At 36.6% G+C, this 25,244-nt stretch overlaps 2 protein-coding genes and 1 pseudogene across 2 annotated transcripts; 1 reads left to right on the top strand and 2 right to left on the bottom strand.

Annotated features, from left to right (window-relative positions):
* The first annotated feature begins 223 nt into the window (after positions 1–223).
* On the top strand, positions 224–4,382 carry LOC145587840 (magnesium transporter MRS2-11, chloroplastic-like). Its single transcript, XM_081644516.1, has 12 exons — positions 224–712; positions 998–1,070; positions 1,214–1,284; positions 1,544–1,629; positions 1,748–1,838; positions 2,018–2,086; positions 2,355–2,435; positions 2,527–2,692; positions 2,775–2,820; positions 3,067–3,147; positions 3,481–3,607; positions 4,011–4,382. Exons 1-12 carry the CDS (start codon positions 326–328, stop codon positions 4,104–4,106), a joined length of 1,374 nt encoding a protein of 457 aa, XP_081500642.1. The 5' UTR covers positions 224–325; the 3' UTR covers positions 4,107–4,382.
* Positions 4,383–6,548: 2,166 nt separating this feature from the next.
* On the bottom strand, positions 6,549–10,638 carry LOC145589609 (uncharacterized). Its single transcript, XM_081646259.1, has 4 exons — positions 10,206–10,638; positions 8,363–9,280; positions 7,543–7,590; positions 6,549–7,366 (listed from the first exon to the last, which is right to left on the bottom strand). The coding sequence occupies exons 1-4, from the start codon at positions 10,392–10,394 to the stop codon at positions 6,947–6,949; spliced, it is 1,575 nt and encodes a 524-aa protein (XP_081502385.1). The 5' UTR covers positions 10,395–10,638; the 3' UTR covers positions 6,549–6,946.
* Positions 10,639–12,101: 1,463 nt separating this feature from the next.
* On the bottom strand, positions 12,102–24,024 carry LOC145587839 (protein argonaute 5-like; annotated as a pseudogene).
* Between the last annotated feature and the right edge of the window lie 1,220 nt (positions 24,025–25,244).

Here is a 25,244-nt window from a genome sequence, read left to right as displayed (position 1 = left end):
CATTATTTTGTTATCTCAACTCTCAAGTTAACCCGATCTCATTTTTACTCGTTAACACTCGGTGCTAGTTGCTACCCACTTAGATTGCGTGATCAAAACTCAAAAAAAATTCCCCTTTGGCACTACATTGTTTTATTGTTTAGAATGACGAATTACAATTACAACCACAAAGCCACAGAAACTATAAACCCCACATATTCAAAAATTGACTACTGTACTAACATAACAACAACATTATCCGCCAAACACTTTATCCTCAAATCAAATCCCTCCTTCTTTCTCTCTCTCCTCTGTTGATGATCATACTCCCAACTCCACAACCTCCATGTTTCCGGCGACAACAACTTCCTCGCCGCCATCTCTACCACCGCATTCCCTCTTCTCTCCTCCACCCTCTCACCTCTTCTCCGACCTCCTCTTCCTTCGTCCGCCATGTTCAACTCCCTCCCTCTCCCTCTCTCTCCACCGCAACTTCAACCTCTCTGTTGCCGTAAAATCTACGCCGAAATCTAGATGCTTCGCCAAATCTACTGCCGAAGATCAGATTAGCGATTCCGAGACTCGTGATGGTTCCAGTGTTGTTGATTTTGATGACAGAGAAATTGCTGGTAATGTTAAAGTTGAGCATTATTCTGCTTCTGGTAATGATGTTCCCAAAGTGAATTCTTCGCCTCCTCCTTCTCCTCTTGGAATTCCTGAGCCTGTTTATCAGGTTTGTTCATAACTTTCACCAGTAGTTTTGTGAATAATTCTACTAATTAATGCTTATAATCGGAGTAAATCCAAGTTTATCAATGTTGTTACTACTTAACAAAGAATGCAAATCAAATGACAGTTTCGTAAGGAGGATCAATAATTTTTAATTATAAAATGCGCGTGAAGTTGTTGATTTATTTACGAAAATGTCACTTGATGTGCAATTTTAGTAGCTTGTTCTTAAAATCATTTTGTTATGTTGAATTCGATTATATTATGTTCTGATGTAATGGATGAATAGGTGGTGGAGGTGAAGTCGGATGGAATGGTATCGACGAAAACGATTAATAGAAGGAATTTGCTGAAAACTAGTGGTGAGTTTGAGATCATACATGGTCTCTTTGTTCGAATTTAGTTGTCGTATTACTAGTTCAAATTACATGATCAACATGACTATTAACTTGATAATTAGTTTTTGCAACTTTGGCCAGTTGCTTATGAGCTTGTTTATTGTCAGGTCTTCGTCCTCGTGATATTCGCAGTGTTGATCCGTCCTTGTGGTTGACAAACTCGATGCCATCGTTACTGGTACATAATCAGATCTCTTACTGCTTATACAAGTAATTGAGGCCAATAAAGGAAGTAAAATAAACTAAGTAAAAAGTCATAGACAATACTCACAATACTACATGTTTGAACAAACTAAGTAATGAACTAATGGCAGTTTACTGATTTGGGTTACAACCTATCAAATTGCTTATGTTGGCTCGAAACCCTTTTCACTGCTGCAATTTCAGGTTTTATTTCGTATGTTCAGATTTATCATCCATTTGAACATATGTTATAGGTTCGGGAGCATGCTATTCTACTGAATTTGGGTTCATTAAGGGCGATAGTGATGCAGGAACGTGTTCTCATATTTAACTATAACCGGTAAATTTATTTCCTTACAGAATTGCTTTTGCTGTTTGAAAATTATTTCTCTGCTGATTTCTAACGTACCTTTCAACATGAATTAACAATGCATGTGTGTATTTGTTAATCATCTCAGGAGGGGAGGAAAAGCTTTCATTGACTCGTTGTTGCCTCGTTTAAAGTCTGTAAACACAAATGGAGTACTGTCTATGCCATTTGTACTGGAGGTAAATTTTAATGTCATGAATTTGTTTATCTTAGGCTCTAATCTGTCCATATGGACTAGAAACTTTATTATGTGGTGAAGTTTGCTTTAAAATGTCGGATGATTTCTTACTAGTTGAAATATCTAGTTATACTATGCAATACTTTAGAATTCCAAACTTCTGAGGGTTAACGTTTCTAGGTTGTCGAAGCAGCCTTGGTTTCAAGAATACAGCGCTATGAGCAAAGGATGATGGAAATTGAACCTCGTGTGAGTATGGCAACACAGTGAGTATAGCTTTTGTTATTTTCTTATTTGATATCTTGGCAATCCAGAACTTGGAAACTAAAATTGTATTCCAATTGTGTTTTGGGTGTTTATCACTTAGCTAGCTTTGTCCTTCAATAGGAAAGTTATGCCAACTTATTCTTAAATTTCTGAAAATCATTAGAGATTGGGGTTATTCACTTATTCTATATTCCTTTGGTTTTGTAATTCCATTCCAAACTGTAAGAAAGTATTCTTTCATGCATCTCAGGTTCAATCACTACTTGAGGTTCTCCCTAATCGATTAACAGGTGATATCTTGGAACAACTTCGCACTAGCAAGCAAACATTGGTATGTCTTGTCGTTTTTTCAATAAACAAGCAGTGTAGCACTTCCATTTTAGCAATAAACAACCTGAAATATATTTTTTTTATTTGACAAGGTTGAGTTGGGATCTCGAGCTGGGGATCTCAGGCAGATGCTGCTTGATCTTTTGGAAGACACGCAGGAATTACGCAGGATATGTATCATGGGAAGGAATTGCACAGTTGATAGAATTACTCACTCCTTAGAATGCTCAGTCGCCTTGGACAAAGATATTGCAGAGGGTGAGTCAAAAGGGGAAAATTGTTGTGTGCACTTATCATGAAATCTTTGAAATGGGATTCTAACATATTGTGTCTGATGCAGAAGAGGAGGAAGAAATTGAAATGTTGTTGGAAAATTATCTTCAGAGGTAATATGACCAGGCAGTTTATTAAGAATGCTTGTACTGTATGTTGCCAGAATGATCTACTTGATTTCAGTAATTCCGTACATTATTTAATATCTTTCATATGCATCATGCAGACTAGTAGGCTGTAACACTTTCAAATCTGCAATGATATGTAGTGTGTTTTGGGGAAGCTAGTCTAAGAGAGCTCCTATTCATTTTACGAAAGTTTTAGAGTTGTGAGACGAATCTCATTGCTTGCATTTGCAGGTGTGAATCTATCCATGGTCAAGCTGAAAGGCTTCTTGACTCTGCCAAAGAGATGGAAGACTCCATTGCTGTAAATTTAAGGTCAGTTTTGGGAATACTTTCTGTACCCCTGTCCTTCATTCTTTTGGGGATACTCTTGTGCAATTGGAGGCTCGAGGCATGTCTCTTACTTCCCAAACCGTAATGTTAAACTTGTTAATTTAGATTAACGAAGTTAGTATTCCCAGAACTTGCATACAATGTTAGCCCTGCCTACCCATTATTCCTCAACTTAAAGAGCAAGATCATTTTTATGGCAAATCAAGAAGCGTGTATATATTGATCGTTTATGCTCTTATATCATTTTTTGCTCCTTAGACTTTAGTTATTGTTGTGGACATTTGCTAATGACAGAAATGTTTTCTCATAATTCAGTTCCCGGAGACTCGAAGTAAGCAAAGTGGAGTTACTCCTCCAAGTAGGCACATTCTGCGTAGCAATTGGAGCTTTGATCGCAGGCATATTTGGCATGAATTTGAGGTCCTATCTTGAAGAACATGTGGTATGTCTTTGGTAGTCTAGTTATATTTTGAAACATCATTATTTCAAAGGTACATGTATTTCACTACAATATAGCTTCTTTGTAAATATGAGATCTAAGTAGATTGCATGCCTAAGATATAGGTAAACCCTGAAATCTTCTCCCTTCAAATGCTCACTTAATTTCACACTTTTCATTATATATTTTTTTAAAACAAGTCACAATCTATATTCTTTTTCTACTAACACCAATTTCCAAAATATTTATGATTATATACTCATAATGACTTTTGTTACATACAAGACAAGTATTGTATGGATCACGATCATGTTCATTTAAAAAAATGTGCATATTCATTTAAGGCACTGTTTGTTTGTCGATTTTCAATCTGAGGTGGAATTAATAGTCCGCTCTTTTGATGCAGTTTGCATTTTGGACGACAACAGCAGGGATCATGATTGGTATTGTGGTTGGATTTTACCTTATGTATGTATACCTCAAGAAGAGGAAAATATTGTAGCTTGGTTCTCTAAAAAATCAAAGTAAATTGGGTATCTTAGTTTAGTGTAATCATCTCATTGTTGGGCTGCTTCACTAGGTTAGCTAGCTTAATTTAATTGTATTGTAATTTTAGGGTGGAAGGCGGTATAAGTGTAGAAGAGAGATCATGTAAACGGGGGGTGTATTACTACATGTATTTTTCATGTAAAAAACTCATTATTTCTGGTAGTAATTGACAAGATCACAGAATATCTAAATAAAGCAAGCTGTTTGGCTTATGATTTCATCCGTTTCATTCCTGTGCCCAATTTTTACTTGACCTTTTTGAAACAAATTGTGAATTAGTCCCTCTAATAGTCTAATTCCAGATATAGGTCAATCAATCTTCTTTTTCTTTTTTTTCTTCTCTTTTTTCTTTTTGTAAGAAGAAGGCTCATCCTAGAAAGGGAGAATTTAAAGGAAATCCCTCCTGGAATGAGCTTGGTGAGATTCGACTCCTGACCTCATGCCTGGAAGTCGGACAACTAGTCAAGTACTCTAATCTCCTATTTCAAAGTCAATTAATTTTGTTATTAACTTATTGTTGGTATATAAAATTTGTTCTACCATACTAAGAAGCATTCTGTACTATAATGGTATATCGTATATACAAGTATTTATTGTCATATACTCTGTATGAACACAATGTTTATTATCACTGATAATACTACTCGTACTACATTTGTTTCATAAAGTTCCACTCAGTTATTATTGTCTGTTCGTGTGGTTAAATTTTTATAACTTTGATTGTTAAATTATACTTGAATGTTGTATTCACTTACATGGTCATGTAGGAATGTAGGATGTACTCTATAATATGTAATTAGATTTGTTTCAATTTTTATTTTAAAAATATCAAATTTTCATGTTTTATAATTCCACATAATTAAAGATGTAAATGATCAAAGTTATTCAAGATTGCATAGAATAAAAGTGAGTATAAGACCTTTTTTTCAACTTTTTTTTTTTTGTTGAAGTGAAATTATTTTTATTGAACTGAAATTATTATTGTTGAACTTAGATTATTTTTAATGAATTGAAATTAATTAACTATTCTGAAATTATTTTTATTGGTTTGCCATTTTATTTCTTCTATACAATTACTGATTTTTACTAAACTAAATATTATTTTTGGGACTAAAACTTTATTTTTGTTGTTGAAGAGAAACAGGCCTAACTTTATAGAATGGAGGGGAATATTTAATTTCTTAACACTAACGTTTTAAATGGCTTATATCTAGATTGAGGTTGAGAGGAGTTCTAGTCATGCTCTCTAATTTTACTCCACCCATACAAATTGTAGCAATATCTCTACCTCAATTGGAAGGATGCATTATAATTGGTTAAATATCACTATTAGGGAGTCGCTTCACTCGATAGTTGCATGAATGGCGAGGAAAAATGATAAGGAAAGTTAACAAAATTACTCGTATTTAACATGCATACTATTTAAATGAGTCAACTACCAAGTACCAATGACTCACAACCTTTCTTTTGGGTAAGGATACTCTATTAAGTGTTGTTGATATACACTTACAAACTTTAGATTTCATTCGAGGTTCTTGTGAATATTCCTGATAATTATTTATGGTAATTTGTCGAGGTCAGTTTTGCTGCTTTGATTTACACATTTTTAGTATAGCATAATTTATAAATGTCTTGTGTTATATGGAGAATGTATGATCATCCAAAGAACATCAAGTGGATTCCTCCACCTGATAATTCCAGATGTTCGTAGTCATCACGCCTTGAAACAGCTGATATTGTACTCTTACTGTAATGCAGCTGCCTCAAAGGACATCTCGTATGTACTATAAGGGACACCGAGAATGAGATCAAAATATTCAAGGAACTATTACTGCTCCTTAGGACCTCGATTTGTTGCCATGTTAGTATTCATAGGCAAAGATCTGTCACAAGGAATTAAAACATTTGCATCAGGTCATCTACGAGTTACTGAGTTGGATTGTTGCTGCATTAATATAACAGGTTGAACATATCTTGATTTCTTCATGAAAGCATCTTTACATGACAAAACTACATTTCACAACGAAAATAAATTTCACTGAGAGTCAAAGGCATTACCTTCTTAAGATATGTAAGAACCCCTTGCTCTGCTGGCTGTTGTATGAATTCATATTTTGGATATAATTTGGAATGCTGAATTTGGCAATATGTCGCTCTTGCCATTCATTATGAACTCCCTTCCGCCACTTAACTATTTATCCCCAAATCTCCTCCCCCATCCATCTTCTCATTTTGCATACCATAAGAAAATGTCTCAAAGTTTTAACACCACCCTCCTCCATAAGGAATTATCCTTGGCGCAGGTTTTCTGCTCACTTCATGAATTTCTAAACTCTTGGGCTACCGCCATATGTTGGAGACCCACCGCCAAAAAAAATATAAATAAATAAAAATGGAAGTTCAAATAGCAGTATATAAAATGCAGGAAGTGTAAAAGAAACAAGCTCCAAAGTTGTATAATCCCACTCAAATGTACATTTGATATCCGGCAAAAATTAGAACCAAATTTGACCCAGAACTAGGAAGGATGCTTGGAAGACTACTTTCACATCCTTCCTTTTTTCCCGACAGGTACATCATTCCTTTACTAGCCCCACTGCATTATATAATGTAACTGAAAATGCTCAGCCAATCATATATACCTCCAGCGCCGTCTACCAATGATCCGAAGTATGTCTTGTTAAGCACATGCCACATGACAACTTGACAAGTACTTCAATAAAAATTCAGACTGCCCCCTATAAGAAGCATAATTTGAAGCTGGAAACAGAACAGGACCAATTTAAGCACAAACTAGCCTGCAGTTGTCGTTGACAAGATAGAGATAGGTTTCAAATCTTCTGTCATGTTGCAGTCAGTATCAAGAACCAGATTCCTCACTCCAGCTTCAATATCCCCTCTATCCCCAATCTCTGCCTTTTTATCATCACAAATTTCACTACCTGCAGCCTGGACTTGACTGCTAAGAATCGAAAGCTGAGGACCTGAACTAATCCATGGATGATTAAGGCATTGTGCAGCTTTTGGCCTCTTCTCAGGAACAAAATCAAGGATAGGGATGAGGAAATCTGCCAAGTCCTTCGCATCTTGCTCCCCAAAACCATACTTGTCAACAAGCACTTTATTGAGTGGCCAAATTTTTAAATCACGAATGTGTCTTAAATCCCCATTTCTGTTGAAAAACTCATTTGCACGACGTCCGGTTTGAGCTACCTGCAAAAGTTGTGCAATTTCAAACAGTATTCACAAAAATCAACATGCAAGTTGCAACAAGGTTTAAATATTCTGTCTTCTCAAAAATTTACAATAAAGAAACCATGACAAATACATCAAAAAGAACAAAAGATTCAAGGAAACAAAAACAATAAAGGAAGAACATATTAGTTTACCTTGCGAGGCATCATGCCCAACAGCTCCATCATCTGAGCAAGGTGGTCCTGCGGAATAACGTTATAGTCATAAGTCACTGATTTAAACTAGTCGCTGAAAGATACATATTCACAGAGGTTTTGACATCGGCATAAATTCTTGGCCATTAAGATACCCATTAGCCATTACACATACTCCTGGCCAGGTCAACCCACTGAGGCAGTGCTCAAAAGATCTAAGCCACAGACCACCAATCAAAAGATATGCTCACATCATTAACAATTTTACCCAAATCTTGCTGATAAAAACCAAAAGAAAAAAGACAGAACCAATAAATCAATGCTCACAACCTAAATACGACCCTTGCACAGAAAGAGTTCAACATTTACAGGAATCATAGAAACAGTAAACAACAAAAGTAAACAACAGCTTCATACATCGTAAATATAAGGCATGTCAAGCTATAGTTTTCGGATGAATGTTCTAATAGGTTAATTTATAACAATCTGGAACTGAGATAACAACTCAATGACAGGTAATTGCAGTGAACGGGATACAAGATAAGCTCTCAAGTTTAACAGTTCACTCACTTGTCAGTAAATAGAAGTCCACAAAAGGATTTCAAGGAAGAATTACTATAAATAGACAACATTCACTATCAACAAAATTAGCAATATGCCAAAAAAAAAAAAAATCCTTTGAGGAATTTAGGAAATAATCTTCATCCTTGAGAAAAGATTCATTTAGCATCCAATCCATTCACAGAAACATGATTCCATAATTCAAGAAAGAAAAGAAGGTCTTCTATCAAGGGACATAAAATGATACTAGAAGCCATACCTCATCCTTACTGTACTTGTCTCCAGAATGAGGATCAAACAAAACATCGCCAGTGGCAAGCTCAAAACATATGCAGGCAAACGACCATAGATCTGCTGGAGTTGAGTACTTGGATCCAAGAATAACCTCTGGACTTCTATACTGCCTGGTTTGAATATCCGATGTGAACTGCTTGTATGTCCAACAAGTATTTCCAAAATCAACCAACTTGCATTTAGCGTCTACTGAGTTCAATAATCTTTGTTTTGTGGCACGACTGAGTCCTCTATTACTCTTCTTTCCTTGTTCAGCAGAGTTTCCATTTAATTTCACTTCATGACTAGATAATTCTAGACCGGGCAATCCAATGCTGGATTCAGAATCCCCAGAGGTTTCTTCTCCAGTACCCTTCTGTGCAGTCCGCTTGGCCTTCTTCTTAATCTTTTTTTTCTGGTTCTTAGTCAAGTTCTCATTTGTGGATTCAGTAGTTACCGGAGGCTCCATTTCAGTCTTAGGTTTACATTTACTAGCTGGAAGCAATGGAGATGCGCCTGACTTCCTAGGATCTTTTGATGGATCCATCATGGACAATAGTAAGACATTCTCTGGCTTAAGATCAGTATGTATCATTGACAGTTGATGATGCAAATAATCCAGAGCAACTAAAATGTGGAAACAAATTTCTTTAACCATGTGAAGTGGAATCCCTTTGTAATCTGAATACTTGATAAGGGTCAGGAGGTTGTCCCCCAAATATTGAAACACCATACACACATGCTGCCCATTTGGACCTGAATGCTTAAAATGATCCAAAAGTTTCACAACACACTTTTTATCATCAGGATCACCATCTGCGATCAATTTGAGAATTTTTATTTCATCCATTGCAGCCTCCGAGTAATGTCTTGCACTTTTTTGAACTTTCAGAGCTACATACATCTACCAGAGGCAAGTAATAGTATTTTTATGTTCATTAGTAACGGAAAAGAATTATTTTCCTATTTTAAGTGAGAAAATTGCAGCGACAAAATCATAAATCATTTTCCTAACAATAATCCTTGAGCATATTATCAACCTATTCAAACATCACCATAGACATGAATCCAAAAAAGTCAATACAAGATTTCTTTATACTTCAGCCTTTCACTTCTGATTTTCTTAATCTGAGATACAACATATTTAATCTCAAGGAGTGTTACATGAAAAATCATGTTTCCTCGTTTCAGATACATACTACAAAATCAAAAGCAGATAACCGGACCTTTACCTATATGTTCACACTTTCAGTCATCAAGAATCACCTTTGGCTCCCAAAATCCCTTGTCTAGTTAAAGATACACAAAAGTAGCCTTTCCAATAGCTATTCACAAAACAAACTTCTGAGTTCTGACTACCTTACACTCTCATAATTTGTACTTTTATAGCCATTTCCTTAATTCATTTTTCGAAAATACACGATGCCACATTTTCTACGTTTCCAACTTCCAATTCACATTCCCGTCTCCGCACATCACTCTCAGCATCAATGCTGCTGCAACCTACTCATCAGCAACTATAATTTCCACAAAAACTTATATCAATCTCCAAGTCAACTCTGGAAGTTACCTACCCTCATTCTAATTGCAAATCTACTGCTAATTGTATTTTCACATTTCATTCATTATAAACACTATTTTGCTAACTTAAAAAACATTCAGTATCTTAAATACCAAATATTCATATCAAACTCACTAATTCAGCAGAAAAAACAAAGTATAGAGAATCAATAACAGAGCGAAGAACACAAATTATTCAACCAAAATTTCAAACCACATAAAAACGAACAAATCGCAATAAATTAAAGATCAATAGAGAAGAAATTTACAGAATTCTGAGTGTCCCAAGCAAGCCAAACAGTGGAAAAATGGCCCCAACCAAGCTTCCTCTGAATCACATATCTTCCATTTTTAAAAGTATCACAAATTCGAACTGCGTGATAACCTCCTCTTCGATAATCCTCAGTTCCTTCATCATCCGAAGTGTAATCGCTCTCCTCGTCTCTATCTTCCGCCATTAAAGCAATTAGCAGCAAATTACATCAATTAGAACCCTAATTTGAGCTTGAATCTCGAAACAAACTGGATTAATTGAGGATTTTTGAGATGATTTTGTCGGAGGAGAGAGAAAAGTTTGAAATTAGGGTTTTGCAGAAATTAGATAGGAAAGGATTAGGCCGCCGTCTAAAAAGTTTGCCGGGAAATTTTAGGGGACTTCTAAATTAAGTAGAGTAGTTGTTTACGTCACTACTACGTTTTTCAACGGTTATTAATTGTAAAAGGAAAACTAAGTTTTTATAATTGGAATGAATTTATGAATTGGTATTTATTGATTGTGAGACTGTTACAATGCACAACTTATTCAACAATTGCAGTTATAAATTATAATGAATAAAACCTTTGCTTGATTCAATTGAATGTTGTATGTGTGTGTTAGTTTAGATTGAACCTAATGAATTGGTCGATTTTAGACCAAAGCTTCGAATCAGGCTGGAGTCTAGACCAAAAATTGTATGCCCAAACACATAGTATATTGAGACAATTAGGGGGTGTTTGGTATGAAAATTTGTAATGTAGGAAACATAAACAAATAAGTGTTTCCTTTCTATTAGTTTGGTATGAGCTACAAGTAACAAATACCGTTTTCAAAGGGTAACAAAATCCCCCAAATTGTTACCCTTACCCAACTAGTGGAAACAAAATGTGTTTCCCTCCTCAATCATTAACTCCTCAATTTGTTTTCATTCCATAAAGATATAAAACATATATATAACAAAGGTAACTTGTATTATAACCCTTTCCCTTACTTATATAAATCCTTTCCATTCCGTTTACGGAATTTATTCCAAACGCCACCTTAATAGTGTTACATTTGACGTTACATGATCGAATCTTGGATCTTACCATACATAATCATGTAAACTTGCTAAGACAAAAGGTAGTAGATTCAATGATAGATAATAGGAACTATGGTTAAGTAACCTTACTAGTCATTCATGAAATTGTGATCAAGCATTGGGGAAAGAAACACTAAGATACATTGGGGGAAATCATTTAAGTCATTTAGGCCCTCTTTGGTTTGATTAGCTAATTGTATCAACTAAATTAACTAGGTGGTTGTAAATAGATGGTTGTATAAAAGTGTTTGATAAATAATTGTTTATTATATGTAACAACTTTAAAAAAAAAAAAAAGTTTTTTGAGTTCAAAAAGCTCTTTTAGTAAGCTTTTTACCAAACACTAAAATTAACTTTTTGATAATGGTCAAACGACTCTAATAGATTCAATAAGCTAAAAGTTCTTTACTAAACAAGACCTTAAACTCACTCCTATTTCAAGCTATTGGCTTGGGAAATAGCTTGAAACATGGTTGTAAGAAAAAATTGGATAGCTGGAAATCAGCTCCTATCTTGATCAATCACAAAATATGAGCATAAAAAACAAGTTCATCTATTTTGCAATATTTAAAATATCAAAATCCACCGATCATATCATAATAGATCTTGTTTAATTTAGGCCAACTAAAGATATCAAATTTTATAAACTCTGCTAATGTCAAACATGTGAAATTATCTTTCAAAAAAAACATGTGAAATTAAAAAGAAAGAAAGAAAAAAAAAAGGTGATATGTAAAATAGTAGGTACTGCTTAGTCGGTAGTAGTAATATTAGTAAGTGTTACTTCTATACAGTAGCTAACAATTAGAAAACAGTAACATATTCCAAAATTAACTGATAAAGTCTTGACCAAATATTGACACTTCAAAACATTAGTCTTCACATTCTCAACAAAAACTTTAACAGTGTAAAACTTGAGACTAGACCAAACTTCAGTGTTTTCAAAAGTGCACCTTACATTAAAACTCCTGGGCACATTTTCCACCCACATAACTCGAACTTCATAGCTCCCGAAAACAAGTGAAAACTGCAAAAACTAGTAACAGGTAGAGGATGCTGCAATTCCTCCTAGCAATAGAACATGACATTCCTCACATTTTTCTTGATCTCTCGAAGCGGCTGAACCTCTTGTTTTTTGTCCTTGGTCAGATCTTTGGCACTTGTTGATTCACTATCAGATGTGGTCATACCTTCAACATAATACCGAGCACGGAAAGCCAAAAGGTGTGCATAATAAGCTGGGGGAACTGCCAAACAAAGTTTATGGTTAGTGTATCCTAACACAGAGAGGTGATGAAAGAAAGAAACACCTTTTATTTAACACTTACCTACAGATACTGAGCGTGTGCACCTAGCAAACCTGAAAACAGGATTCAAACACACAGTTGATAATCAGAAAGGAAAATCTTGTAAGTTGTAATTACATTCATTGAGAAACTAATTGTAAGAACGGGTATTTACGTGTAACACAAGCTATAGGTCAGCAGCTGGAGCAAATCTGCAGTAAAATAGTACTCGTCGTAGAGCACATGATAGTGATGTCATTCACAATGTCAATAAAACCACAAGATTGGGTTGCAGGAAGTGAAATCAATGGCCATGGCTAGGCAGAAATATGCACATAGTCAAATGACCAGTAATTATCGTTGGACAGTCTGAAGCCAACCAAAATGACTTGCCTGTATCCCTGCATGACTGCATAGATAGAAGTCAAACTCTGATGGATGGCAAATTTTGCTGTCGACCACAGTTCCTGGGATAGGAAAAAGTCATTACGAGGATCACAAATAAATAGAGACAGTGCTTCACAAGAATAGCATAAATTTGGAAATATAATTACCTGGCCAAATATTGCCGCTCTTATCAGCCATTTTGTCATCTACGAAGAAAAGCCGGGTGTGGTGTCTTTTTTGCACAACCACAAATGTCACACGTGGTTGATAGTTCGCTTCTATGGATTCGCAGGCCTTGAAAACAAAAACATTATACAATAATGATTGAACAGAAGTAAATATTCAATAACAGCAGAATGCACTTCAACTGCAATTCAGACTCGCTTGTTGCTACCAACTACATGTCACAGCATAATAATCAAAACTCATTTAGAAAATTAAGCTCAGATTTTCTGTCAAAAGACTGATACCTGCCGTATCACATTAACCTCATACAGCAAAACCTGAGCAAACTGGCCTTCACTTACTCCATCTCTGCCCAATAAAAAAGGAGTGAGTATGACAGAGACAACAAAGTTTTTGAGCAGCAAACGATTTGAGCAACAAATTGTACCTAAAGAAGATAGTTCTCTCAGGTTTCTGCTTATTATTTGCCTCCAAGAATGCTATCAGAAGTTCTCTTCAAGCACAAGAGATAGATTAGAAACTCACAAGTCAGAATAATGATTTTGGCAACTTCCTGAGCAACATTTACAATTATTTTACCTAACACATGCATACAGATCCTTAATAATTTCCTCCCGATGACCCTGGGCACGAACAAGCCCTCTGTACTTGGTCACCCCAGGCCAGTCCATTGAGGCAACAACCTGCAATTGCGAGCAGCAATTAACAGCTGAACACCTTGAATCCATAGCACTAACAAGAAAGCTAGACAACAGAGCTTGAAAAACCATACAGCTGCAATTGAGGCACTAGAATCCTCCCCTGGTTGAGCATGTGTGACATCAGCACCAAAAATTATCGTTGGACGATCAGTCAAGAGGGGAATATTTTTCTGTATCGCATCACACAAGACTGTGTTGCTTCCTCCAGCCTGCGGCAAACATTGGCTTAGCAGTAGGTAAGAAAATGCTAAATTAAGTGGTTAGGTACTCACATTAGACTCGTAATTTTCAGCACTCACCTTCACATTGATTTTCAAAGCCACATTTGCAAGACACGGCACGGTAGAAAAATTTTCATTCGTAGGCTGACAACATTGAGAAACTATATCGAGCTCAGTTTCACATATTCTTTTAATTTTCCCTGCATGGATACAGAAATCTCTATTACTTTCAACCAACAAGCAAGCACAACATATAAATCTAGAGAATAGACAAAGTCACAAACTCACATACCATAGTGCCCAGCACCATCTGGCAAAATAATAATTAGCAACTGCACGGTCTACTTCTTAGCTGAATAATCTCCCACTGCTGAAAGAGCTTCCTCAATCTGAGCAGGATAAGCAGAGCGTATACGAAGAACAGGGTTCGGGGTGAAGTTCTGACAATGACAGAACAAAATCAACAAAAGGAAACATTCACACAAAGAAATTAATAATTTTCATCTATTGAATCCATACCATTCCCATGCTAGAGCACATGGCAACCAGCTTATCGCAAAACTTTTGCACTGAAGCTTGATCTAGTCTTGAAAAATTCAGGCAAGTCCACTGAGACACAGTAGCACCAATATACATTTTCTACAAATACAAATTGACCAGTTAGATATAAAGAATGCTGCAACCACACGAAGGTTATAATGGCCAAATCTTACTTTTTTAATCATGTTCCACTGGCCCTCCCCTGGAGCAACTTCTTGTTCGGCTCCGCTGTCATGATACTTGAGCTAGATAATGGAAGAATCAATTTGTCAAGTCAGCAGGTGCAAGGGGTGCTTTACTAAAAAAAGTTAAACAGAGATTGTAACAACAAAACCAACATACCTTTGGTGGAGGCAATACTCGGGCATCGACAGTTACAGGCACTTCAGTTATATTCATTCCAAACTCCTGCTTGACCATCCGATTTTCAGAGTAGCGATTTTCTTTCACCATCTTCAGAGATTAAAAAGAATGGTGATTAGTAAAACCAACTGCATTGTATAACAAATCCTACAAACATTCTAGAATACAGAAGAATGACAAACTCTCCAATGAAGTTTACCTTGATGATTGTTTTCTCTCTTTCAGGAGGTCGTTGGCAGGTTGCCCTAAGAAGATCAGTCACCTGCCTCTCGCTCAATTTCTTAGGGTATTTTTGACCATGAACAATTTTGCAGACCTACAAGGATAATAAGAAAAAAATTTATCATTTACGCATGATACAAAGAAAGTAAAGTGAAAAGTGAATTAAAAAGGAGACCTCCATGGGCAGATAAATATGCCTCTTAGCCGACCCAATTTGGATGCATGGTAAAGCTGGATAATTAAGCTGTTTGTACTTTTCTGCAAAGTACTGTGAGACAGACACCTGGGTGTCATTACTGTCACGGGAGAACCTACAATGCAACATCATTACGCTTAGTATTGTATTTTCCAAGTTCGAAATCCCAACTGGAAGTAGTTTACATCAGATACAATAGCTTCAAAGATAATAAGAAACCATGTACAGATGAGACAATTTGCTCGACATTATCAATTTATTTATATGCTTACAAGACATTGTATCTGTTGGAAAAATACCTGTTGATTCCATGAATAATAATAGACAAATCAAGAACTTCCCTTGGAGCAAATTCGATCGCCATACTCGAAACATAGACCTGTCCTCCTTCTGTTGTGCCGTGGTTTGGAACCCACTGACTTAGAAGCGAAATACGCCACCACCGGTACAGGTTTTCCGATGACGCACGCCCCCCAAGTTTTACACAACGACCTTTGCAATTCGTGTACCCGAATCAAAGGTTGGAATTGCTCAAGAACTGTTCAGATCTCAAAGGGTGGGTTTGTGTTTCTGTGTTTTGGTTATTTTCAATAATGAAATTAACGTATATTGATTTTGGGGTATGAGGGTATTTATATGAATATAATGGAGTAAAGAACAAGCCAAGAAATTATGTCTTTTAGCCCACGCAAGCCCACCGCCCAAAAGCAAACTGATCGACCGAGCTCTCGCTCGCAGTCGAGCGAGCTATCGCTCGGCCTAGCAGAGAGCAACTACGGCAGCGAGCTAGCGTGCGAGCTATCGCTCGAGCTCTCGCTCGCCCCTGTCGCAAGCACATGGCCAGCGAGCTATAGCTCTCTCGTATCCGAGCTATAGCTCGGCCTTGCAGCGACCACGAGCAGCAGCGAACTATAGCTCTCTATTACCCGAGCTATAGCTCGGCCTTGCCAAAGCTATCTATCCTTGCTAGAGCTATAGCTCCTTCGCTAGATCTTTAGCTTGCACATATCACTCCCTCGTTAACTCCTCGTACACTCACTTGGTAAATCTCCGATTTGCATTACTAGAATCGCAATTACTCCAACAATCCCCCACTAATGCAAAACGGACAGAAGATCATGAAATCTGAACAGTAAATGAAAGTCTTAGTACTTAAATGCTAGTATCCGAAGATTTGAACTAACACATTAGTGCACAAGGTTTTCAACACTTCCGTAGTGAATATCCTAAGATTTGAATTCCTAGGAGCGAAGAAGGGACCTTGTAAACACATACCTTGACTTTAGAGCTTAAGCAATTCCGCAAATCTTGGCTACACTTGGGATCTCATGAGTACTTCAGAAGGATCACGCCCAATCCTCCCTTGAAGAGCGCCACTCTTCGTACCCACGTAGGTGTTCTCAGCATTCCCAGCAAATCCAAGGACTATTCATGCAGACATGTGAACCTTCACATGCACCTTGCAAATCCAAGGACTATTTATGCAATGGAACTAAACATTAAGAACATTTAAGTTCAACCTCCATCAGTCAACAGTGCACCATCTAACCGCAGCTCAACGAGCTTTCAAGCAAGATGCACTCAACAGTGCACCATCTAGCCGCAGCTTAACGAGCTTTCGGGCAAGATGCACTCATCTTCGGTGTCTCTATCGGTCCCTGCTCAAGTAGTATCTGGGCTAATAGTTCCTGATCACTTAAGATCACTATAACTCCCTACTCTTGAGCGACTGGGCTAGAGCCATTAAGAGCTACGCTCAACCTATCTCTTCGGTACCTTTCACTGCACATTCCCTACTCAAGCAGTTTTAGAGCTGACAGTCCAGGTCACTTAAGACCACCATCACTCCTCACTCTTGATTACCGGGATAAAGGTATTAAGAGTATGCTCAACCTCTACGTCGGCGTCATTATCAGTCCTATTCAAAGAATATCTGGACAAATGACATTAAGAGCCACACTCAGCCTGTCTCTGAATCACCTCAATTGCGTAGACTCATTATCTGACACTTCGTCACTGGAATGAAAAACCACATGGGAGTTTTAAAACACCATTTCCTTAGACGACCAAGCACTTACTTGTGCTCCATCCTTTTTTTTAAGGAACTGCTTGACTCTTCCTGCTTTTACATACTTTCACCAGAATACCATTTCCACAAGCTCTGTCTTACTAGGTAACTACCTTCGTAGTTCCTATCAACACACACAAAGACACTTGAGAAAATAATGTTGAGAACTTGAGGATCAACTTGCCCCCACAACGGACAAACTTCCATAGTTCACTTTGCAATAACTTATATTCTTGACACTTATCATCCCTAAATAGCAATGATCTTTGCTTCCTACCGGATAGTGCGTCACACTTGCTTTGCAATTAACTCAAACAAAGTACAACCCATCAACCTGTAAAACATACACTGGCAGGGTAATCATAAGCTTTGTTATTTACTTAACCTTTGTCCACTGCATCACTCCAACTCCAACAACGATTGGACAATGCTATCTAGACAAATTAAGTGAACGAACAAATTCCTTTCTGCAAAGCTACATCATGTCAAGAATAAAATCTTAAACCAAAATATTTGCAAATCATTAGCATATTGAATCAAACATCAAAGCTAATTCACACCCAATAAATCTGGTTTTTAACATGATCAACATATTCATCATATTAAATTCTCTACATAGTGAGAATGAGTTCGATACATACCTTGGTCGATTCAATGATCTTACCATCCAGAATCTCACCACTCATCTCATCATTTCGTACTTTCATCTTGGCATAGATTAAATTAAGACACTTGACCCCCACATGACTTGTCTAGTCCACTCACCACATTAACCACAAAAGTTAATTTAATATATGAAGGTTATTCCTCATACCTTGAGTTGTCTCATATGATTGTATCAACAACAAACCCTATGATCATTAGTCAATCATGCTAGGAAGCTTACACAACCTTACTGCAAAACAGACAAACTCATAACACAGGTGAGTAACAAAATTGGGTCAATACCAAACTTACATGTATATTGTTAAAATACAATATCTTACCTTCAACCTCCTTTCAATGTAAACAAACACCCTTCAATTTCTTTGAAAGAAACTTACTACTGAAAGACATATCATGGCAAGGCAAGACATAAACCTCAAGCACATAAAACTCAACAAGAGCTTACTTTCAAACTAACATGCTTCTTCTCTTCAAAACTAGTTCAGGTAGCATTTAACATGGTCTATTTACATGGTTCCGGATTCCTATCCACCATTACTAGAATACCAAGAATTCAATCCATCTAAACCTTTCAAGAAGAAAGTAAACATAAGACGGAACTCAACTACTTCAAGCCTTAACCATTATGCTTACCTTAGTTGATCCACTCTTCAACTACTTGGCCAGACTAAAGCTTAGAGACAAAAGCATCGACATGATCAACCAAGGTTAATAAGTTAATACATGATATACATTGTACTTGAGAAACTTCACATACATCAACCGTCAAATTAAAGTCATAGAGACTTACATACATAGCTCATAGTTCAACTTATACGTCACCCACACATATACATACTGGTCACACATGCCATATGAAATGTACTTTACTGAATAAACTTCATAGCTAGAAAACCCTCACATCATACACCTTGTGAAAATAAAACTTGACCCTGTCAACGTTTCAGGGAAGACAACTACAACTTGGGTGAACAACACAACTATAAGGCTAACCCCACATAGCAAAAACACAGTATATATAAGCTATAATTAAGACAAAGAAACTTACTTTCTATTCTTACCTTATGTGGAGTTCATAACATTTAGACTAGCATAACTTTACTAGTCCTTGTCAAATCATACCTTTCACTTCTGCTATCAAGCATGGAGAAAACCCGGCCACTTCTAGACATGAGGTAATCAAATAAGTTGAGAAGGAACTTAGCTTGTTCAACCCTTACGGCCTACGACATCTATGTGACATTGATCACTCTTGACTGGTGTCCGCTACTCGCATGGCCACACATCTCAAACTTCTTGTTACACACTCTACCAAACTTGGCACGAGCTACCCGCATACTTCCTCAAGATTACCCATTGCATCTGTTGATTAGCACATGAACTCACAAATTTCTTCAATCATAACATGTCTGACACTAGTCCATTTTATTCCTTGCTATAATTAAATAGCGAAGCCATATGTAATGCCATTTGATTTGATACTCCAACCGTACTTTAGGTAATACCAAATAAATAATAAGCTCCTTGAATTGCACCGCTTCCACCGACCCTTCAATGGAAATTTCCGGTTTTTCCCTTTTAATTCATGCTGACATAAAGTCCACTAGATTGGTAGTCTCAGATGATAAAGAATTAAACTTCCTTAAATTTACGTCGAACAAACACAAGATCAAATCTTTGAGAAACGCATGACCCGTCTTGATCTTAATCGCAAGAGTCTCTAATTAAAACTAATTTTATACAAATAGAATCGGACTTCCATTATAAATTCCATCACGATACCGGAGATACACAAATAATATTCCGTTGACCAAATTTTATAGTCTTCATGAATTAGGGTTCTTGAATATCGTCAAATATAGACAATCTTCAAATTCAAGAAATCAACAGTATAATTAAATATTATTTCGCTTCTAAATTGTTGGAAAAATACCTGTTGATTCCATGAATAATAATAGACAAATCAAGAACTTCCCTTGGAGCAAATTCGATCGCCATACTCGAAACATAGACCTGTCCTCCTTCTGTTGTGCCGTGGTTTGGAACCCACTGACTTAGAAGCGAAATACGCCACCACCGGTACAGGTTTTCCGATGACGCACGCCCCCCAAGTTTTACACAACGACCTTTGCAATTCGTGTACCCGAATCAAAGGTTGGAATTGCTCAAGAACTGTTCAGATCTCAAAGGGTGGGTTTGTGTTTCTGTGTTTTGGTTATTTTCAATAATGAAATTAACGTATATTGATTTTGGGGTATGAGGGTATTTATATGAATATAATGGAGTAAAGAACAAGCCAAGAAATTATGTCTTTTAGCCCACGCAAGCCCACCGCCCAAAAGCAAACTGATCGACCGAGCTCTCGCTCGCAGTCGAGCGAGCTATCGCTCGGCCTAGCAGAGAGCAACTACGGCAGCGAGCTATCGCTCGAGCTCTCGCTCGCCCCTGTCGCAAGCACATGGCCAGCGAGCTATAGCTCTCTCGTATCCGAGCTATAGCTCGGCCTTGCAGCGACCACGAGCAGCAGCGAACTATAGCTCTCTATTACCCGAGCTATAGCTCGGCCTTGCCAAAGCTATCTATCCTTGCTAGAGCTATAGCTCCTTCGCTAGATCTTTAGCTTGCACATATCACTCCCTCGTTAACTCCTCGTACACTCACTTGGTAAATCTCCGATTTGCATTACTAGAATCGCAATTACTCCAACAGTATCTACAAGCTAACAACATTGAAAATCCTGTAAGACAATTTGTTTCTATATAATGTACTTCATGTAAGGTTAGATTAAGCATCAACCCAACAAGAGGTGAGGAAAAAAAAATGTGAGAGGTAGAAGGATAACACTACACATTCCACAACAAACAATAGCAAAAATTGAGACATCAAAACACAAATGAATGTTAGTACACTCAATGTCAAACAAAACATGCTTAAAATTATAGTCCAAAATCATACTTCAGCTGGTCTGCGGATTCACTTGACACGCCTATCACTTTGTAGCATTTCTTAAATGCTAAATGATTTGTTTCCACTATGATACCTTTGAGTGCCCTCTTGACCTGAAATAAGCACAAACATAAAAGTTACAGAGAATGAAAATGATGAAATAATGGATGCAAGTCATGCAACACATGACCACTGCAACACAAGTACCACAGTACCTTGATACGATTTGTATCAGAAAAAGGCCTAGAGAAATCTCCCTCTTTCAGATTCAGATATTTAGCCACAAATTTATCAACCATTATTGGTTCATAAAAGGGCCGTGCAGATGCATCTATAATATCAAAGAGTCAATCTGGTTAGCACAGGTGGAACTACAATCAGAGCCAATACAACATTGCAACAATTTAGCCAAGAGTGTACCAATGTTTAGAGACAGGCCCATCTGGGTTGGCCTAATGCTTTGATAATACCCCCTCCAATACTCTAAACCTTCCCCAGGAGAATCCTTGCCCAGTGATTCTTTAAAGAATGATCTTCCAATCAACACATAGCTACAAAAAACAAGCAAAATTTGTCAGCATCTTAACAAGATACAAAAAGCAACAGGAATTTATGAGAGTTCAACACTTAAAAAAGATTGATGTATTAGAAATATTACTCTGTAGGAGGCTTTGCTGCACGAAGAACAACATCAAGCACTTGGATGGCATCTTGGGGAGGAACTGAGGATTGACCAGCAAGGTACTCTTGCAGAAAATGTTTATCAACCTCGTTAGCCAGTTTGATAGTAACCTGGAATTTCTGAACCTCACTGACAATCGAACATAACAATTCAAACAAGGTTAGCGAAAACTTGTTATTTTCATAAATAGACAACCTTTAACTTCAAAGAGATAGAAGCATAAAATACCTCTCAGAACTGCCTCTTCTTTGTTTTTTCATTTCAATGACAAAGTCCTCTGGTGTGAATGATAAAGGACCTGCAGTATAGAGGCTCTTCTTACCATCATACGCCGGAATCTTGCTCTCGAAAAATGACTCGTGATCTTGTAGAAGCTTATTAAGTATCTCTCTACTAAAATTCTTGGAGGCTACCTCTGGACTGATTGACACCTGCTCCATCAAGTTTTAATAGATATCAAAAGACATAAAGTTGGTCATACTAATATTCATAGCTACAAACCATTACAAACAATCCCATTATCAAGATATGAGCGTCCTTTTGAAAACAAATACTAAATACAGTACTCACGAAGAATTTAGTACAAGTAATAATAAAACAAGTGTTCCTTGACTAAATTTAGTACAGTACTTACGAAGAATTCCAAAAGTAAACTTGCATATTTTGCTTCAAGAAATAATAGCAATTTAATTACTGACTCTTTACTGTTAGTCTGTTATTGAGAGCACAGAACCAAAATGTTACTTCTCACTTTCTTACAGCATTTTACTTGTGAGAAGATAAGTGAAAGCTAAATATAAGGGGGTCAGTTTTCCAGCAATGTAATGTTAGTAGTAAAATACAAGTATTTCAATCCTCAATTAATGACTTCCCTTACAGCACAATGGAGGAGTACATGGAAAAATATTATTACATTGCCCACTTAATGACTTGAATTAGCCAGCATAACACATGACCACTTTGTTCAAGTCCAACTCTATAAGACTAGAACAGAGGCATACTTATTGATAAACCATATTGAAACCCGAATCACCCAATAAACCGCCCCAAATAAACAAGATTAAAAAGACTCAAAGAAAAAAACAATTACACCAAACGATAGCTTACCAATTACAACTACTATATATGAACATTGTAACTAATAAAATGAATTCATTTACACATGAATAGCTGTTATACAATTAAATGAAGAGCATAATTATTTACAGATCATCTTTCGCAAAAATCTGCCAAATCAACATAACCACGAAAAAACAAGTAAAAAACAAATAAATATATAAATTACTAACTACTCCATAAAACCCATCATTTTAAAAGAAAAACCCATTAAACTGTGTGTAAGCTAAATTCGTTAAAAACCCATCAATGTGCATAACGTTACAGAATAACACCCAATATTCAGAAATTGTAACAAAAAAAAAAATTAAAAAGTGGGTTTTACATTTCCCTTTTACAGAAACAGTTTAAACCCAACAATATTATTCGATCATAACATAACCATTATTATTAGGGAGGGTTTTTTTTTTTTTTTTTTTTTTTTTTTTTTTTTTTTTTTTTTTTTTTTTCTGTGTGTAATGAATCATCGTTTTGAAAGAGGACCCAAAATACACAACGTCAGATCATCATTCTCACTTAAATCGGAATCATTGATAAACAGCAACACAAAAACATTATACCCAAAATTACTCACACATTTTACAACAAATATTGTGAGTTTGTGACATTCTTCGTACTCCCATCAACCCCACTTTTTCAAAAATAAATAATGATAATAATAATAATAAGTAATAAATAATAAAAAAAATACACACAAAAAAAAATACTCAAAAACAAAAATCAAGGTAGTATCAAAATTAAGACAAAACTACCATCAAAATCCAGTTTAAAAAAAAAAAAAAAAAAAAAAAAAAAAACTCAACATATTTTAAACATCCATCAACCCATTCTTCAACCAGATTCACAGAAATAATGACGTGATCATCAAGGAATAAAAGTTTTCACAAAAATGGAGAAGATGAGAGAGATAGTAAAATTACATCGTAGTGACAAAAGTCGTCATTAATAGAAAGTTGAACGAGGAAGTGATTAGCGCGAACAGCAGCACGGAGTCCAACAGTACCAGACCCAGGCCGTTTCGGTATCTCTAGCGGTTCATGAATCCTTCGACCCTGACCTTGCGAAGACGACGACGATGACTCCGACACTTTCAGCTTCTTCATTGCATCGATCATCCTTACACCCTCCGCCGCTGCATCCCACCTTTCCTTCGTCAATATCCCGACGTCCGGTGCCCCTGAACCACCATCACCTCCTCCTCTTCGCCCACTTCTACCGCCGTAGCCTCTTCCTCCACGTCTACCACCTCCGTAATCGCCGCGACCTCGACCGCCATAGTCGCCCTGACCTCGACCTCCGTACTCGCCGCGACCACGACCGCCGAACTCGCCACGACCACGACCGCCGAACTCGCCGCGACCACGACCGCCGAACTCGCCGCGACCACGTCCGCTAGAGTTGCCTCTGCCGTAGCCTTGTCCACCGTCTCTGCTGCTGCTGCTACCGCCATGATACGACATCGTTTAATCTGGAAGAGGAGAGAGAAAATAGTAAGAAAAAATGGACGAGTGTGAGAAATAAATGCAGTATAATTTATATTTGAAAAAAAAAAAAAAAAGTTACGAGTGGGGGTTTGAAGAGGTAGCTGAATACTGGAGGAGAGAGAAAAATGGAGATGAGTAAGAAATTGCAGAGAAAATGTGATGTGATGAAGAAGAAGAGAGAGAATGGGAATAACCGAATAAGTAGTCAACTTTATATAGAAATGTTCGTTAGCATGGATTGTATTTTGAATTTTTTATTATTTTTTTTTGTTGGTTTGGATGGTTTTTTTGGGTTTGGATGTTTTGAATCATGTTGTTGTACGAAATAAAAAAATGATGGGTTTAATTATTTGGCGGTTTTATTTCATTTTCTCACTATTTTGGGTATATATATGGTGGGGTTTTTTGAATTCTTTGTTTATGAGTTTTTAAATTTACTCAAGGAAAGACATGATTATTTTTTTTTTTTTTGGTGAAAAGGAAAGACATGATTAATGTGTGTTAATTAACTATAGTATATTAATGATACTTTGATCATAGTAAATTTGAAAATATACATTGTGATATTGCAATTTACAAGAATTACAACATGTTATGAAGTATGTCGGGTAATTATGCAAGTTGCCAAGTTGTGTTGAGGTGCGCTATTCATAATATGGAGCACTCCCTCCGTGTTTTTTTAAGTGTTACAATTTGACTGATACATAGTTTTAGGCAATTTAATTGACTTAAATAAAATAATAGGTAAGTAGGGTAGTTGGAGTATTAAAGAATTGTAAAAGAAATATAATGGGGTTAATAGTTTACTGAAAAATAATGAATGTGAGAGGAAATATATAATAGAAAAAGTAGTAGTGGGTTTGGGTGGGGACCATGAGAGGAGAGATATATAATATTTTAATGTAGT

The sequence above is a fragment of the Chenopodium album genome, chromosome 17 (genome assembly GCF_948465745.1).
Source record: "Chenopodium album chromosome 17, dcCheAlbu1.1, whole genome shotgun sequence".
NCBI lineage: Eukaryota > Viridiplantae > Streptophyta > Magnoliopsida > Caryophyllales > Amaranthaceae > Chenopodium > Chenopodium album.
Note: the sequence above shows the minus strand (reverse complement) of the source record. Positions and strands in the feature narration are given on the sequence as shown.